This window comes from Oryctolagus cuniculus, chromosome 10, assembly GCF_051225735.1.
Source record: "Oryctolagus cuniculus isolate XC-2025 breed Fujian yellow rabbit chromosome 10, ASM5122573v1, whole genome shotgun sequence".
NCBI classification, from domain to species: Eukaryota; Metazoa; Chordata; class Mammalia; order Lagomorpha; family Leporidae; genus Oryctolagus; species Oryctolagus cuniculus.
The window spans coordinates 84,652,740-84,671,000 of record NC_142876.1 but is presented as its reverse complement, the minus strand read 5'-3'; the positions used below and the strand labels follow the sequence as shown (position 1 = coordinate 84,671,000).

Below are 18,261 nucleotides of genomic sequence, written 5' to 3'. Positions count from 1 at the left end.
AAATCTTAAATACGTTTGGCCAATTTATAGGTATTATTCAGATTTTTTTGTTAGCTGTTTTTTTTTTGTTAGCTGTCTGTTTCTTCAGTCTAATGAATGTAAATGACATTTGAGTTGCAGAAGTTTGAAATTCACAGAAGCAATTAGTAACTTTTGATTCATGTTTTACTAGATAAGTAGATTGAATTAGTAATCTTATTCTCAGAAGATAAGAATTGTGAAAGGTTAAAGAATCAATGCATGCAAAGTACGCAAATAGATTAAAGCAGTAATTAACTTATTGATTAAAATTTAGCAGTAGATAGCAAGCGCTTCTCTGAATCTTCTTTTAAGATTAATGAGAAAATTAGAATGAAATGCAGCATGTGTTTAAGGAATCCAGTTGTGTCAGACACTCTCACCAGGATTTTATTCTCTTTATTCTGTCCATGCTGTGAGGCAGGCAAAATACTTGATTTACTTACTGGATTCTATAAAAACCTTTAAAAAGTAAGTGAGAGGAATGACAAAAAGATTATTTATTTATTTTTACTTTACTACATTATTTGTTTGGATGTTTCCTTTGACTTGGAAAAGCCACCTTTATGTCCAGAAAGAAATCACATGTTGTCTCTATTGTTTAGTGCTACTTTAAGCTCTCTACTGGTGTCTCACTGTGGTCTTTTGCTCGCATCATTTTAGGCCATTTGCGGAAAAGACCTTCGTGATCTTTGAAATTCTTTCATGCTTTTTACACTGATCATTTAGTATAGCATTCATGGTTAATGGCAATGTACTTTTCTGATGTAAACTAATTTTGAATGGTCTATGCCAGTTAATTTTAAAATTGGCGTTATTGAATGTTTAATCAGAATACTTCATTTTTCCAGTTAATCCTTGGAGTGATCTTATAGTGAATGGCAAGCAGAGCACAAGTACCAGGGTTTGTTCCACCTGAGCATTCTGTAAGCCCAGAGAGTGCAAACAGCCGATCTATTTGAACCTTGCTTGTGATTCTTCTTTTTCCATGTTGTGGATGTATAGTGTTGTAAAATGCTTATTTTCATCTATTTGAAAGGCAGAACAAAGAGGGTGGGAAGAGAGATCTTACGTATGTTGGTTTATTCCCCCAATGCCTGCAATAGGCAGGGCTGGGCCAAGATACAGCCAAGAGCCCAGATCTCCATGTGGGCCTTTCCTGTGGGTAGAAGGAGCCTTCATCTGCTGTCTCCCAGGATGCATCAGCAGGAAGCTGGATCAGACACATACTAGCCATCCAATATGTGATTTGTGCCTCCTAAGCAGTGGCTTAACCCACTGCACCACACCTGTCTTGTTAGATGTATAGTTTGACTTTGTAAATAGGTAATAGATTCATAGGATTCAGAATTCAAAAGTTAAAAGGAAAAAGGAAAAGTTAACAGTTCAATTAAAAAGTTACTATGTAGGAATCATGTTGAGAGATTTCTTCTTGATAGGTGTATTTGCTTAGTATAGCCCAGTTTTGATATATATCGTTAAACAGCACCTTTAGATCTTGTCTGTCCACTTTTTTTTCATTGTCTTCCTGTTCATATTTTTTTGATACGTCTTTTGTCTTTGAGATGAAACTCTTTTTACATTATTCTGCATGTGTTTGAATATAATCATCATAAACTTAGTTTTTAGTCAGGATTTTTTTTCTTTTTGCAAAAGAATTTATTTATTTGAAAGGCAGAGTGACAGAGATGGAAAGAGACAATGAGAAAATTTAAATTCCACTGGTTTACTCCCCAAATGACTACAACAACTAGGATTGGGCTAGGCTGGAGCTAGGAGCCAGGAACTCCAACTGGATCACCACATGGGTGGCAGGGTTCCAAACACTTGGGTCATCATCTGCCTTCCAAGGCACACGAACAGGAAGCTGGCTCAGAAGTGGAACAGCCGGGACTCCAATAGGCGTTCCAATATGGAATGTGAGCATTGTCTTAGAACACCCAATCCTTTAATCAGTTTTTAAATTGCAGCATCTCCAGTGCAGTATGCTGCATGACATACCAGATAGTTTGAGTCAGGTTTATTTTTAAATTTATTTTTATTTTTTTAAAGATTTATTTATTTATTTGAAAAGCAGACTTATAGAGAGGCATAGACACAAAGAGGTCTTCCATCCCCTGGTTCACTCTCCAGATAGCCACAGTGGCCAGAGCTGCACTGACCCAAAGCCAGGAGCCAGGAGCTTCCTCTGGGTCTCCCATGTGGGTGCAGGGCCCCAAGGACTTGACCCGTCTTCCACTGCTTTCCCAGGATATAGCAGAGAGCTGGATCAGAAGTGGAGCTGCCGTGACTCGAACTGGTGCCCATATGGGATGCCAGCACTGCAGGCGGTGGCTTTACCCACTGCCTCACAGCGCTGTGCTGGCCCCTTGAGTCAGGTTGTGTTTTTTTTTTTTTTTTTTTTTTTTTTTTTTGACAGAGTGGACAGTGAGAGTGAGAGTGAGAGACAGAGAGAAAGGTCTTCCTTTACCGTTGATTCACTCTCCAGTGGCCGCTGGGGCCGGTGCACCACGCTGATCCTAAGCCAGGAGCCAGGTGCTTCTCCTGGTCTCCCATGCGGGTGCAGGGCCCAAGCACTTGGGCCATCCTCCACTGCCTTCCCGGGCCACAGCAGAGAGCTGGACTGGAAGAGGGGCAGCTGGGACAGAATCTGGCACCCTGACCGGGACTAGAACCCGGTGTGCGGGCACCACAGGCAGAGGATTAACATATTGAGCTGCGGCGCTGGCCTGAGTCAGGTTTTAATTTTACTTGGATATTTTTAAGGAGTTACATCTCTATTTAATTTAAAAATTATCAGGGAATTTTCAGATGGTCACAAAAATTAGGATATTACATGAACCCTTCAGTGAGTCACTCTTAAAGTAACAAATCTAGATTCATAATGATCATTAACTGTTTCAAAACACAGGTGTTGAAATTTTTTATATAAATTCACTGCTTGATTAAAAGCAGTAGTGCATTTGTTCTGATATGCAAAGAATTGGCAAATGAAAAAAAGTGCAGAATAGTGCCCATTGTATACCATGTTTTTTTTTTTTAATGCATGGTTTGTTGTGGGGAGCAACTTGGACTAGACTAAGTTACTGAAATTAAGACTTATTCTATGCATCTGCTCTCCCACAATATGGCGCTGGGAGAGGAGTAAACAGCTTCTACACAGCTGCCTCTCACCAACTTGACAAGCTGCAGGAGCTGCTCCTGATTGGAGGAGAGCAGCGTGCTCGGCGTGTGGGTAGCAGAGTTGGGATTGGTGGAAGAGGACTATAAAGGAGGAGAGAGACAACATGCACCAGGAACATCTGAGGGAACACCTGTGCAGCCCCCGAGAGAGCCGGCCGGCGGTGTGCCGCTCCCCCGCCGAAATGGGGAAAGTGGCAGGGGGAACCGCCCTTCCACGGAGGTGGAAGGACGGTAGCCAACCCGGGAAGAACCAGCAGCAAACCTGGGAAGGGCCGAGCAGACAAAAGAACAGCGCAGGGTCCTGTGTTGTTCCTCCGCGAAGAGGGGGAGCGACATAATGGTGCCGTGACTCAGATGTGAAGCCTAGGAGGGATAATGGTGCCGTGACTCGGATAGGAAGCCTAGGAGCGACAGTTTGTATTTGCTTGTAATGGTCTAAAGTAACTGAAAAGATTTAACAGGAAACCAAGACAAGTGGTCATCTGTTATTAGAACCAAGGATGGGAAGGAGTGTTTGTATGCTGCAGGTTTTGTGTGTGTGTGTGTGTGTGTGTGTTTTTACTTTTTTGAGGCTTCTATTTTAAAAATGAATTTAAAGTTGTTTTTTTTTTTAATAAATTCACTTTATTCCCTAAATAATCATTTAGAAAGAACTTCCGTGGGGGCAGTGCTGCGATTCAGTAGGTTAATCCTCCACCTCTGGTGCCGGCATCCCATATGGGTGCTGTGCAGGGTCTAGTCCTGGCTGCTTCCCTTCTGATTCAGCTCTCTTCACTGGCCTGGGAAGGTAGTAGAAGATGGCCCAAGTCCTTGGGCCCCTGAACCTGCGTGGGAGACTTGGAAGAAGCTCCTGGTTCCTGGCTTTGGATCAGCGCAACTCCAGCTGTTTTGGCCATTTGGGGAGTGAACTAGCTGATGGAAGACCTTTCTCTATGTCTTTCCCTCTCACTGTCTATGGCTCTGTCTCTCAAATAAATAAAATCTAACAAACCCAAAAAACTGTAGTATAAAATTTCTGATTTGAAAATAGAGTGCAATTTTTATTATCTTCTTAGGAAAATCTCTAGATTTATATAGAAGGTTCTTTATGCTCAAGAAGTTCATGGACAGAAAGATACAAGATATGTACTTTAAAGACAGCCTTATTTCTATCCCTGCTCTATAATGGCAAAAACCTTGTTTTATTCTAACCTTTTTTCTTTTTCTCCCCCCCCCCCCCACACTTTTTTTTAAAGGCCGGTGGGGTAGCAGGTGCTTCTGTTGACTTGATATTATTTCCTCTGGATACCATTAAAACCAGGCTGCAGAGTCCCCAAGGCTTTAATAAGGCTGGTGGTTTTCGTGGAATATATGCTGGTGTTCCTTCTGCTGCTATTGGATCCTTTCCTAATGGTAACAATTACATTAATATTGTCATTGCTATAAAGTCAAAATAAAGGGATTTATTTTCAGAATAGCAATTGGTCTTAAATCCACATCAAATTCCTTGTGTGTTATAGCTTATTTTTCAAATTTGAGTTCATGCTGAAGGCCTGTTTCCTAGGCTACACATTGCTGACTTGTTCAAATTTGTTTTCTGTTCTTTAACCCTTTATTTTTTTAATCAACTGGTGCTGTTGATTCCACTCAAGTATGTTTATAATAAAAGAGTTAATAGTTCACTTTCTTAGATATTTTTGAATATTGAAGCAAAGTATGATGAAAGTGTACCTGATATCCTTTGGGCATCTCAGGAAAGAACTCAGAGCCAAGAGCAATATTTTAAAGAATTTTTTTTTTTGTTATTGAAACTCCCAGTCAGAATCCATCAAGTGTAATTTCGACGACGTTGATTATGATTTCTTGGAGCTGTGATTCTCAACCTTGTCTGCAATTGGAATCATTTGAAAAGCTTTAAAAAGTTCTCATGCATGTGTTTCCTCTCCAGAAATTTAAGTGTTCTAAGTTCGGCCTGAGTGTCAAAAGTTTCCAAGGTGATTGCATTGTGAGGCTAGCCAGATTTGATAACTGCTGCCTTGGAGAGTCTTGTGGAGCAGGTGCGCCTAAAAGGCATTAAATCTTCCTGTCTTGGCCGGTGCCGAGGCTCACTAGGCTAATCCTCCACCTTGCATTGCCGGCACCCCGGGTTCTAGTCCCGGTCGGGGCGCAGGATTCTGTCCCGGTTGCCCCTCTTCCAGGCCAGCTCTCTGCTGTGGCCAGGGAGTGCAGTGGAGGATGGCCCAAGTGCTTGGGCCCTGCACCCCATGGGAATGCAGGAGAAGCACCTGGCTCCTGCCATTGGATCAGTGTGGTGCGCCAGCCGCAGCGCGCCGGCCGCAGCAGCCACTGGAGGGTGAACCAACGGCAAAGGAAGACCTTTCTCTCTGTCTCTCTCTCTCACTGTCCACTCTGCCTGTCAAAAAAAAAAAAAAAAAACCAACCAAACAAAAAAACTTCCTGTCTTAAGTGTGCTCACATGCTGCAAATGGGGTGCTGCTGCATCCTTCTTACAGTATCTTTTTTTTTTTTTGAAGGTTTATTTATTTTGAAAGAGTTAACGAGGGAGGAAGTGGGGGGAGAGCTCCCATCTGCTGGTTCGCTCTGCAGGCGGCCACAACAGCCAGCGCCAGGCCAGGCAGAAGCAGGGGTCCCATCCCGGTTCTTACAGTATCTTTTATTTTGGTCCTGAAGTCATGTGCTGTGACCATGACCCTCTTACTGTATAGAGGGTGTTTTACTTAATGTTTCTTGGCATCTTTGTTTTCTGGCATCTCATTGTGATTGTTTACTGATGGATGCCTCTAGCAGTGCTCTAAAGTAAACTAAGTCCACAAACAAATGTGATCACATTCAGCACAAAATCACTGTTTTAGGAAATCTTGAATTCTGGGATTTGCTCTCTTTTTTCTCAAATTATTGCAAGAGAAATTCTTTGTTTTAACCTGGTGTTTAAGTGCTAATCTGTGAGCATTGTGTTCACATACAGGTTTGTAAGCAAAGAGAAAAGAACTGTTGCCATTCTTTTGTTTCTTTTGTTTATCTGTTCCTGTTTCCTCTTTGTCCTGTAGTTTAACAACAGCAAACTGGTGTGAGGTTCTCACCATTGCTAATCACAAGTTACTGAGCATCCACTGCCTGCCAAGCATAGCTCCAAGTGTGGGAGGGGGCATGGATCCCCAAATCTGTCTCCATTGGAATCACCTGATCACTGAAGAGCTTAAATGCTGATGCCTGTGGTTTCTTCCAGAGATCGTGATTTAATGATTCTGGGGCGTGGCATGGGCCTCAGGTAGAGGTTTTAAAAAATCCCAGGGTGATTCTGATTTGCAGACAGGTTTGAGAACCTTTGAACTAGGGAATTGCAGAGGAATATGCCAATAAGTCCCTGTTCTTGAGTTACTGGTTTTGTGGTGTCTCACTTAGACTCACTGTTCTAAAAATCTTTTCCTCTTTTTTTTTTTTTTTTTAAAGATTTATTTATTTATTTCAAAGACAGTTACACAGAGAAGGAGAGGTAGAGAGAGAGGTCCTCCATCTGCTGGTTTACTCCCCAGTTGGCTGCAACGGCTGGAGCTGTGCCAATCTGAAGCCAGGAGCTTCTTCCAGGCCTCCCACACGGATGCAGGGGCCCAAGGACTTGAGCCATCTTCTACTGCTTTCCCAGGCCATAGCAGAGAGCTGGATTGGAAGCGGAGCAGCTGGGACTCAAACCGACACTCATATAGGATGCCGGCACTGCAGGCAGTGGCTCTACCTGCTACACCACAGCGCTGGCCACAAAATCTTTTCCTCTAGAGATTGCATATAAGGGTTATTGTGGTGGTTGTAACACTGCCTAGAATGTATAACGTTTATGGTGCTATCATTAAGACCAAAGGACTGTTTACATTCTTCTTGCAGGGGTTTGTGTGTAGCATGTGGTTTGCAATTTGGGTGTGTATCTGTGTGTGGGGAGTGGGAGAATGGGGAGAGGAGGAGTGGTGTTCTCCTTGTTATCCACAACATGTCAGAGAATGGGAGGCCTTCTTGTTTTCCTGTGAATTTTGGGTAAATTGAACATCTCTGTGTGTTTGCCTTGTTTGTTTTGCTGTTAAGATTCTGGTCCACGTGTAGGACACCAGTGAACTCAGCAGCAGCCAGAGACACTTTTGAACATACCATTCTGCCAGGCTGAGGGCCGGCATGGGGGCCATTAAAGACCAACAGGGAACAGAGGAGACCCATGTGTAGGAGCCTTACTGCCTTTTTAGAAGGGAATGTAGGGAAAGCATAGTGGATTTCTTTCTTCCTTCTATTTTTTCAGAGTTAGAAGACACTGTCATTATCAGATTGCCCAGCCCTGTTTGCTTTACCTTACTCAGACAGAGCCTTTCCTGAAACCTGACTTTGTCTTCATTTGCTGTTTCGCGGAGCCTTCTTTGATACCACTCCATGGAGGAGTGTGGTTGGAACTTACATTCCTAATGGATTTGTATATGATAGAAGTGGTCGTAAAGTCAGACTGAGTGGAGGCAGTTAGCCGTGAAGCCACTTCAGTGCTGTCTTTCTCCCTTTTTTCTTGGAGTAATGTGCAGGGGTGCTGGAATGTGTAGTGGCAGAGCTTACAGCGCCACATGTAGGGAGTGAACTGAGCAGGAAAGCCGTTTGAAGAACCCGGGCATGGTTATTACTTCCATGGGGATGCTGGGCCTTCTCGTTTGTCCTGGTGTATATTTGTTAGCACTTGGGAGGCTTTACAACCTTGACTTTGGAGAGCTGATCTTCGTTATCATGCCATGTTTCTGAGTGTTTCAGACTTCACTGTGACATGTTCAAATGTCCTGTAAAAGATGTATTTGTCAGTCCTTTAGCTTTTGTGCCTTATCTTTATCCAAGTGATAAACATCTTTTGATTAATAGTAACAAGTTTTAAAGCTCTGTGTGCAGCTATTAGTTCACATTGATAGCGGTAGCTTCTTGTTTAAATAGTTGATTGTTTTCTTGATTTAATGATGTATTGATGTGGTAAAAAGTAATGTGGTTATTTTGAGTAACCAGCAATAAAACGTTTTAGTGTAGACATATAAGTTGAGGTATCTGTTTGCAGTTTTAACCTGTTTATCAGTATAACTGTTTTGTCACCATAAGTAATGATATTTTGGGTTGTGGAAATCCATATGCTTTTCTAGAAAGTTGAGCAAAAATGTTAAGTAATTTGTTCTTATCACATAGGAGACAAGGGGTTATCTGTTAGGCTCCCTCAGGGTGGGAATCATGATTTAAGATTTATTTATTTGAAAGGCAGAGTGACAAGGAGAGGGAAAGACACAGAGATCTTCCATCTGTTGGTTGTTTCCCCAAAGTCCTGCAACAGCTGGGGCTGGGCCAGGCTGAAGCCAGGAGCTAAAAACTCCGTCCAGGTCTCCCACATGAGTGATAGGAACTCTCAGTTACCTCGGCTATTATCCATTGTCACCCTGTTGCATTAGCAGGGAGCTGGTCAGAAACTGGAAGTGTCCATGGCATGAACCAGGCACTTTGATAGGGGATGCAGGCATCTGGAGCAGTGGCTTAATCTGCTGCAGCACAATGCTGCAGTTGTCTAAGTTCGGGGACAGGTGAATATCAGGGCTCCGTAAATTCTGAAAGAGTGAGGCTAGAGAAAAGAGGGTATATGTTTAACTGTCTGCTTTATCTGTTATCTCATAGTTTGATAAATGTTAGGCCTTTTTGAAAAATACTTTGAACATTCTGAATGTGTATTTAAACTTTGTGAAAGACCAGCTTGTTTTGAATTTCAGCTGCTGCCTTTTTTATCACCTATGAATATGTGAAATGGTTGGTGCACTCTGAGTCATCATCCTACCTGACACCTGTAAAGCATATGCTGGCTGCCTCTGCTGGAGAAGTGGTGAGTAACAAGTGATACGTACTTCGGAAATGCAAAGCTGCGTGTGTTTTGGTATAGGTACTACTTTATTTCATTTTGTTTAAAGCAATCCTTTTATTATCAAATTGTAAATCCCAATAGATATAACAGTTAAAAGAATTTTAGATAAGAAGGAAAAATCTGGCAGTGCAGTACCTACAAAAGACCTCAATCGTAAGTACACAGAAAGTATAAAACTAAGGAGGTGAAAGAAAGTATGTGTGTTGAGATGACTGTTCGGCTTAGTGGTTAAGATGCTGAGTCCTTTCTTGGAGTCCCTGGGTCTGTACCTGACTGAGGCTCCTGAATCCTACTTCGTGCTAATAAGGACCCCAGGAGGCAGCAGCGATGGCTCATGTGGTTGGGTTCCTGCTGCCCATGTGGGAGCCCTGAATTAGGTTTGTGGCTTTTTAGCTCTGGCCCCAGCCAGTGGTTGCAGGCATTTGAGGAGTGAACCAGCGGATGGGACATCTTTCTGTCTGTTTCTGCCTCTAAAACCACTTGATAAAAATAAAAAAAAATTTCATGCAAATTATGCTGGTTTTCTACTGTCAATGTAATTTGAACTGGAACTACTTTTCCCACAGTTCCCTTTCTTGGGCAGTTTCAGGTTAGACCAGCCACAGGAAAAGTTTGCTTGTGCTCTGTAAGGTGGCAGTGAAGCTGCAGTGTGTCTGTTCAGAGGGTGGCTTAGGGACAGGCACTGCTATGGCCCAATACCCTGCTGCAGATCTCTGCCTGTGTCGCACAGTAGCCTCTGACCTCCAGCTTCCACAGAATCTTTCAGCTTCTCTAAGTTCTAGGTCAGGTGTGTGGGCTCTGTAGTGGAGGATACTAGCTCATTTGGCAGTTTTTTTTTTTGTTCCCCCATAGATTGGTTAAAAATAAATGTGAGTTTAAGTCTGTGCTCATCCCAGTTCATTTCCATATTTCCTGCCTGATTACCTGTCCTCTGATTTCTGATCCAGTGCTAGATGAAGCAGCAGCTGTGTGTATACTGCTCAGTTGCTTCCATAATTGTTGGTCAAATCTCTCTAATATATGCCTGTTCTTTTCACTCGAATAAAACCCTAGCTGACAGACAAATACTAAAGGAAACAGAGCTGCTGCAATAGCATTAATATTGGGCAAGGAGACTTAAGGCATCGTTGTGTAATATAATACAAGGAAAAGTTCTTCTGGGAGATTTAACAAGCCTGAACCCACACTAGGTAACAGTCTAAGTAAACTGACAGGATTATGAAGAGAGATGAACAAAACTGTGATCTTGGCTGGAGATACTTTTCTTTCTCTCTCTCAATGCATTAAGCTCAGGTGAGCATTTGGCCCAACAGTTAAAATGCTGATTTAGATGCTTGTATCCTGTATCACGTTATCTGTGTTCATATTTGCCTGTGGCTCCTGACTCCAGCCTCCTGCTAATGTAGATCCTGAGAGGCAGAAAGGATGGCTTACGTTAACTGTGTTCCTGTATCCACATGGGAGACTTGAGTTTTTGGATCTCTGACTTTGGCTCTGCCCAGCCTCCACTGTTGCCAGTATTTGGGAATGGCCAGTGGATGAGTGCACTCTCTTGCATGTTCTCTCTCTGTCTCTCTCTCTCTGTTGGTCTGTCGTCTTCTCCCTCTCTTAGCTCTCTACCTCTCAACTAAATTAATTAAAAAGAAAATCAGGGGCAAGCATTTGATGAGAGATTAAGTTGTTGCTTGTGACACCCACATCCCATACTAGAGTGCATGGTTTGAATCCTGGTTCCTCCTGTTTTTATCCAGCTTCCTGCTTATGTGTACTTTGGGAGGCAGCAGATGATGTCTCAAATAGTTGAGTCCGTGCCATCCACATGGGAGACCTTGCTTGAAAAAAATTTTTTTTTTTTTTTTTGACAGGCAGAGTGGACAGTGAGAGAAAGAGAAAGGTCTTCCTTTGCCATTGGTTCACCCTCCAATGGCCGCCGCGGCCGGCGCACCGTGCTGATCTGATGGCAGGAGCCAGGTGCTTCTCCTAGTCTCCCAATGGGGTGCAGGGCCCAAGTACTTGGGCCATCCTCCACTGCATTCCCTGGCCACAGCAGAGATCTGGCCTGGAAGAGGGGCAACTGGGACAGAATGTGGCACTCCGACCGGACTAGAACCTGGTGTGCTGGCGCCGCAAGGTGGAGGATTAGCCTAGTGAGCCACGGCGCCGGCCCTTACTTGAATTCTTGACTCTTAGCTTTAGTCTGGGCCTGCCCCAGCTGTTGCAGGCATTTGGCATATGAACTAGGAGGCTGAAGATCACTGTCGGCCTGTCTGCCTTTCAAATGAGAACAATTACATAAAAATAAAAAAATCTGACAGGCATAAACTTATTAAGGTCATGGAAAATTTGAACACCACAATGGCAAGATTGGTCCAATGGGTATATGTAGAGTCCTGCACCCAGTAATTAAAGAACACACATATTGGGACTGGTGCTGGGGCATAGTGGGCTAAGCCTCCACCTACAGTGCCAGTATCCCATATGGTGATGGTTCTGGTCCTGGCTGCTCTTCTTCTGATCTAAAACTCTGCTATGGCCTGGGAAAGCAGTAGAATATGGCCCAAGTACATGGGCCCCTGAACCTACGTGGGAGACCCAGATGGAGCTCCTGATCTGGCTTCTGATTGGCCAGCTGTTGCGGTTATTTGGAGAGTGAGCCAGTGGATAGAAAACCTTTATCTCTGTCTCTCCTCTCTTTGTCTGTAAATCTACCTCTCAAATAGATAAAATCTTTTAAAGAAAGTTTTTTTAAAAGAATTTACGTATTTTTCAACTATGCTTGGATCATCAATAAAAATGGATAGTATTAAAGTCCTCAAGGGAAGCTTCAGTCAGCATAGTGGAGAAAATGTCACAGAAATCATTTGGTGTCCAGTTACAATGACATAAAATCAGAAACAATGGTAAACAGATCAACAGTCTTTGCTGCCACATGTTTAGACTACAAGCTCTACCCCGTCATTTTTTTTTTTTTTTTTGCAGTTTTTTTATTTAAGGTATACAAATTTCATGTATACTGATTTAGGAAGGTGGTGGTATGTCCCACCCTAACCTCCCTCCTGCCCTCACTCTCATCCTTTCTTCTCCTTCCTCTCCTAATCCTCAATTTTTACAGTGATCTACTTTCAGTTTACTTTGCACTCGTAAGGTTAACTGTACAGTAAATAGACTTCAATAAATAGAAGAAAAAAAAAACCACTGTTCAGGGCTATAATCAATTATTGAAGTTCAAAATGTCACTTTCACTCCTATCACATTTTTGGTACTCTGTTGCCACTAGTCAGTGAAAACATAAGCTATTTGTCTTTTTGGGACTGATTTATTTCACTAAATATAATAGTTTCTAGTTGCATCAATTTTGTTGCAGAAGACAGGATTTCATTATTTTTTACAGCTGAGTAGTATTCCATAGTGTATCTATACCATAATTTATTTATCCTTTTATCAGCAGATGGACATCTGGATTGCTTCCATAACTTGTCTACTGTGAATTGAGCTACAATAAATATGTTACAGATAGCTCATAGGCTGATTGTATTTTCCTTGGGTAAATTCCCAGGAGTGGGAATACTGGGTCATATGGTAGATTTCTTTTTATCTTTCTGAGGTATCTCCATACTGTTGTCCATAGTGGTTTTACTAGTTTGCATTCCCACCAGTGGTGTATTAGGGTACCTTTTCCCCCACATCCTTGCCACCATTTGTTGTTTATTGATTTCTGTATGAGAGATGTTCTAACTGGGGTGAAGTAAAGTCTCATTGTGGTTTTGATACGCCTTTCCCTGAGAGCTAGTGATCCTGAGCATTTTTTCATGTGTCTGTTGTCCATTTGAATTTCCTCTTTTGAAAAATGTTCATGTTCTTTGCTTATTCTTAATTGGATTGTTGTTGAATTTATTGAGCTCTTTGTAGATTCTCAGTATCAATCCTTTATCAGTTTAATAGTTGGCAAAATTTTTTTCCCATTCTGTCTGTTGCCTCTTCATTTTTCCAAGTGTTTCTTTCGTAGTATAGAAGCTTCTTGGCTGGCGCCGCGGCTCACTTGGCTAATCCTCCGCCTGCAGCACCGGCACCCTGGGTGCTAGTCCCGGTTGGGGTGCTGGATTCTGTCCCGGTTGTTCCTCTTCCAGTCCAGCTCTCTGCTGTGGCCCGGAAAGGCAGTGGGGGATGCCAAGTGCTTGGGCCCTGCACCCGCATGGGAGACCAGGAGGAAGCACCTGGCTCTTGGCTTCGGATGGGCACAGCGCACCGGCCATAGCGTCCATTTGAGGGGTGAACTAACGGATAGGAAGACCTTTCTCTCTGTTTCTGTCTCTCTCTCTTACTGTCTAAATCTGCCTGTCAATAAATAAATAAATAAATAAATAAATAAAAGAAGCTTCTCAGTTTGATATAATCTGTTTGTCTATTTTGGGTTTGATTGCCTGTGCTTCTGGGGTCTTTTCCAAGAACTCTTTGCCTATGTCAATGTCTTAAGAGTCTCTCCAATGTTCTGCTCTAATAATTTGATGGTATCATATATAGGTTCAGATCCTTGATCCATTTGGAGTTGATTTTTGTATAAGGTGTAAGATAGGGATCTTGTTTCATACTTCTAAACAGGGAGATTGAATTTTCCCAGCACCATTTGCTAAAGAGGCTGCCTCTCTCTAGGGATTTTAGCTCCGTTGTCAATGATTTGTTGGTGGTTGATACGTGGATTGATTTCTGGAGTTCCTATTCTGTTCTGTTGGCCTACATGTCCATTTCTGTGCCACTACCAGGCTGTTCTGTTTATAACTGCCCTGTAATATATCTTGAAGTCTCATACTGTGACGCCTCCAGCTTTGTTTTTGTTGTATAAGGTTTTTGTAGCTATTTGGGATCTCTTGTATTTCTATATGAATTTTATTAGCATTTTTTTCTAGATCTGAGAAGAATGTTCTTGGTATTCTGATTGGGATCACATTGAATTTGTAAATTGCTTTCAGTAGTATGGATATTTTGATGATATTCTTGCAATCTATGAACATGGACAATTTTTCCATTTTTTTATGTATTCTTGTATTTCTTTCTTTAATGTTTTATAATTTTATAATAGAGATCTTTCACCTCCCTGGTTAAATGTATTCCAAAGTATTCAGTTTTCTTGGTAGCTGTTGTGAATGAGATTGATCTTAGAAGTGCTTTCTCAGTCATGGCTTTGTTGGTGTATACAAAGGCTATTGATTTCTGTGTGTTAATTTTATATCATGCCATCTTGGAGTCTCTCAAAAATCTCAATCTTTGGGTGTCAAAGAAGAAATCACTGGATAAGTAATATTTTAATCTAAAAATGAATACAGGATTAAAGTTAAAATGGACAAACACAGAAACTAATGTCAAAGGGAAGAGTACAAAGATTGAGTATCCCTAATCTGGTCTGAAGTGTTCTGAAATCTGAAACTTGTTGAGTGCCAACATGATGCTTAAAAACTGGGGTGAACCAATGGAAAAGGAAGACCTCTCTCTCTCTCTCTCTGTCTCTCTCTCTCACTGTCCACTCTGCCTGTCAAAAAAAAAAAAAAAAAAAAACTTTGGATTTCAGAATGTTTTGGTCTTTAAATTTCTGGATTTGGGATGCTCCATCAGTAAAATCTATGCAGATATTTCAAAACTTGAAAAAAATCAGAAATTTAAAATGCTTTTAATGCCAAGAATTTTGGATAAAGAGTAGTACAAATAATTGGCCTCATTCCATTTGTTAATTTGTTTTCCTGCCTTTTCTGCCTGATACTAAAGGACACCTTTTATAAACATTTTTTTGTGTGTATTCAGAAATTATGCATTCCTTACCTGTATTACTATCAAATCATGTAGACTGAGCTTTTTGCAGTGTTACTAAACCCCTGTCCTGGTGATGAGAAGAGTACATGACAGGAATGGACAGCACAATGAAGAAGAGTTTGTATGTCTTCAACCAGATACCATTTACAGAGTTTATTTTCATTGTATTTGAAAGGCAGAGACAGATATATTCCATCCTGTGGTTTACTTCCCAAAGCCCACAACAGCCAGGGTTGGGCCAGGCTGAATCCAGAAGCTTGGATTTCTTTTCTTTTCTTTTCTTTTTTTTTTTTTTTGACAGGCAGAGTGGACAGTGAGAGAGAGAGACAGAGAGAAAGGTCTTCCTTTTGCCGTTGGTTCACCCTCCAATGGCTGCCACAGCTGGCGTGCTGCGGCCGGCGCACCGCGCTGATCTGAAGGCAGGAGCCAGGTGCTTCTCCTGGTCTCCCATGGGGTGCAGGGCCCAAGGACTTGGGCCATCCTCCCCTGCCTTCCCAGGCCACAGAAGAGAGCTGGCCTGGAAGAGGGGCAATTGGGACAGAATCCGGCGCCCCGACCGGGACTAGAACCCGGTGTGCTGGCGCCGCAAGGCAGAGGATTAGCCTATTGAGCTGCGGCGCTGGCCGAAGCTTGGATTTCCATATATGTCTCCCGTGTGACTGGCAGGGACCCAAGTACTTGAGCCACTATTTGCTGCTTCCCAGGATGCATTAGTAGGAAGCTGGAGCAGCAGCAGGAACCCTAACCTGATTTGAGGTTGGGTGTGCGAAACAGCAACTTAACTGCTGTGCCAAACACCTGTCACTCAAATAATTTCCTTTTTCTGTTTAAAAGAACAGTGGAATGTGTTTATCATAGAAAACTTGGAAATGAATCAATCTGTGATTCAGAATCAATTGTGATTTTTAGAAACGATTTATTTGAAAGGCAGAATGACAGGGGAAGGGAGGGAGAAAAATCTTCCATTTGCTGGTTCACTCCTCAAATGGCTACAGTGGCTGGTGCTGGCCCAGGCTTAAGCCAGGAGACAGGCACTCTGTCTAGGTCTCTCACATGGATGCCAGGGGCCCATGTACCTGGACTGTTTTCCGTGCCTTCTCAGGTGCATTAATTGGCAGCTGGATGGGAGGCTTAACAGCTGAGAATTGAACTGGTGCTCTGATAGAGGATGCCAACATTGCAAGTGGTTGCTTAACCTGCCGCACCAGTGCTCTCCCCTATTTGTGAAAAATTTCTCTCATTCTGTGCATTGTGTTTCTGCTTTCTTAATAGTGTGCTGTGAAGCACAGGTTTTTAGTTTGATTACGTCCAGTATCTATATTTTATCCTTTGTTCCTTTGCTTTTGGTGTCCTAAGAAACCATGCCTGCTACAAGGTCATGAAGATTTATACCTAAGTTTCCTTGTAGGAGTTCTGCAGTTTTAAATCTTGCTTTTAGGTCTTGGATGCATTGTTCATGTGATATGTGTGGCATGAGATGGTGGTCTGACTGGATTCTTTGGTCTGTGAATATGCAGTTGTTGCAGTGTCCTTTGTTGAGAAGACTGCCCTCCCCCACTGAATGACCTTCATGCTATTGTTGAAAACTCACTGACCTAAGCATGAGGGTCCCTTCTTGAATTCTCAGTTCTCCTCTCAAATTTCAATCTGACCGCCGCGGCAGCTCACTGGGCTAATCCTCCACCTGCGGCGCCGGCATACCGGGTTCTAGTCCCAGTTGGGGCGCCAGGTTCTAGTTTGGGTTGCTCTTCTTCCAGTCCAGCTGTCTGCTGTGGCCCGGGAAGGCAATGGAGGATGGCCCAGGTGCTTGGGCCGTGCACCTGCGTGGGAAACCAGGAGGAAGCACCAGGCTCCTGGCTTCGGATCAGCGTAGCATGCCGGCCGTGGCAGCCATTTGGGGTGAACCAACGGAAGGAAGACTTTTCTCTCTCTGACTGTCTAACTGCCTGTCAAAAAAAAAAAAAATTCAATCTGTATGTCTGTCCTTAGGCCAGTACTACACTATCTTGATTACTGTACCTTTGTAAAGAGTTTTGAAATCAGTGTGAATTCTTTTGTTTTCTTCTTTTGTTCAAGATTGCTTGACTATTCTGGGTTCCTTTGATTTTCATGTGAATTTTAGGATCAGTTTGTCTGTTTTTGCAGCCCAGCAGCTGGAATGCTGATAGTGTTTGTGTTCAATATATAAATTAATCTGGGGAATGTTCCCATCTTAATAGTAAGTTGTCTAATCCTTGAACTTGCTGCATATTTCTGTTTACTCAGATTTTCAATTTTTCTTGACGTTTTGTAGTACTTGTAGTGTGTATTTCTTTGTTAAATTTATTTTTAAGTACTTCTGATGCCATTGGAAATGGAATTTTTTCTTAATTCCATTTTCAGTTCCCTGCTACTGTATAGAAATAAATTGATTTATATATATGTATGTATGATCCTATATCTTGTAACCTTGCTGAACTCATTTCTTTTTTCTTCTTTTTAAGATTTATTTATTTATTGAAAGCCAGAGTTACAGAGAGGCAGAGGCAGAGTAGCTGAGAGAGAGAGAGAGATCAATCTTCTATCCACTGGTTCAGTCCCCAGTTGGCTGCACTGGCCGGAGCTGTGCTGATCTGAAGACAAGAGCCAGGACACTCCTGGTCTCCCACGTGGGTGCAGGGGCCCAAGGACTTGGGCCATCTCCCACCGCTTTCCCAGGCCACAGCAGAGAGCTGAATTAGAAGAAGTGGAGCAGTCGGGACTCAAACTGGTGTCCATGTGGGATGCTGGCACTGCAGGTGGTAGCTTTACCTGCTACATCGCAGTGCCGGCCTCTGAACTCATTATTTCTAAAAATTTTATTTGAGTCCATATTATTTTATACTTAGAAAATTGTATCATCTGTAAATAGTTTTCCTTCTTGCTTTGCAGTCAACATACCTTAGGTTTCTTTTTTTCTTTTTTTTGCCTGATTACTCTGGCTAGATCCTTTGGTACAATGTTGAATGGAAGCTATGAGAGCAAATAGCCTGCTTTTCCTTGATCTTAGGTAAGAGGGATTTCATCTTTTACCCATGAGTATGGTGTTAGTTTTGTTTCTAAAAGATTTATTCATTTGAAAGGTAGAGTTACAGAAAAGGGAGGGTGGGGGAGAGGGAAAGAGAGAGATTGAGAGATCCTCTTTCTGCTGACCCACTCCAAATGGCTGCAGTGGCAGGAGATGAGCCAGGCTGAAGCCAGGAACCTAGAACTCCATCTGGGTCTCTCACGTGGTAGCAAGGTCCCAAGTACTGAGTCATCTTCCTCTGCCTTACACATTGTGTTAGTAGGGAGCTGGATCAGAAATGGAGTAGGTGCTAGTGTTGTGATTT

The 18,261-nt window shown here is 42.5% G+C and overlaps 1 protein-coding gene across 31 annotated transcripts in view; it reads left to right on the top strand.

Annotated features, from left to right (window-relative positions):
• SLC25A26 (solute carrier family 25 member 26) overlaps nt 1-18,261 on the top strand; it is a 156,680-nt gene that overhangs the window by 14,304 nt on the left and 124,115 nt on the right. For 23 of the 31 annotated variants that reach the window (XR_016214230.1, XR_016214229.1, XR_016214231.1 and 20 more), the window contains 2 exons: nt 4,437-4,593; nt 8,961-9,070. The exons of 2 other annotated variants lie outside the window; for them this stretch is intronic. Coding sequence is in view for 25 of the 29 variants with exons in the window: in XM_089305446.1 (XP_089161572.1) it covers nt 4,437-4,593; nt 8,961-9,070 (267 nt within the window). In the remaining 4 variants the exon portion in view is untranslated. Of the gene's footprint in view, nt 1-3,319; nt 3,615-4,436; nt 4,594-8,960; nt 9,071-17,875; nt 17,940-18,261 lie in introns of those variants that run through there. 6 more of the 31 variants (XM_089305459.1, XM_089305464.1, XM_089305460.1 and 3 more) reach the window with 3 other exon arrangements.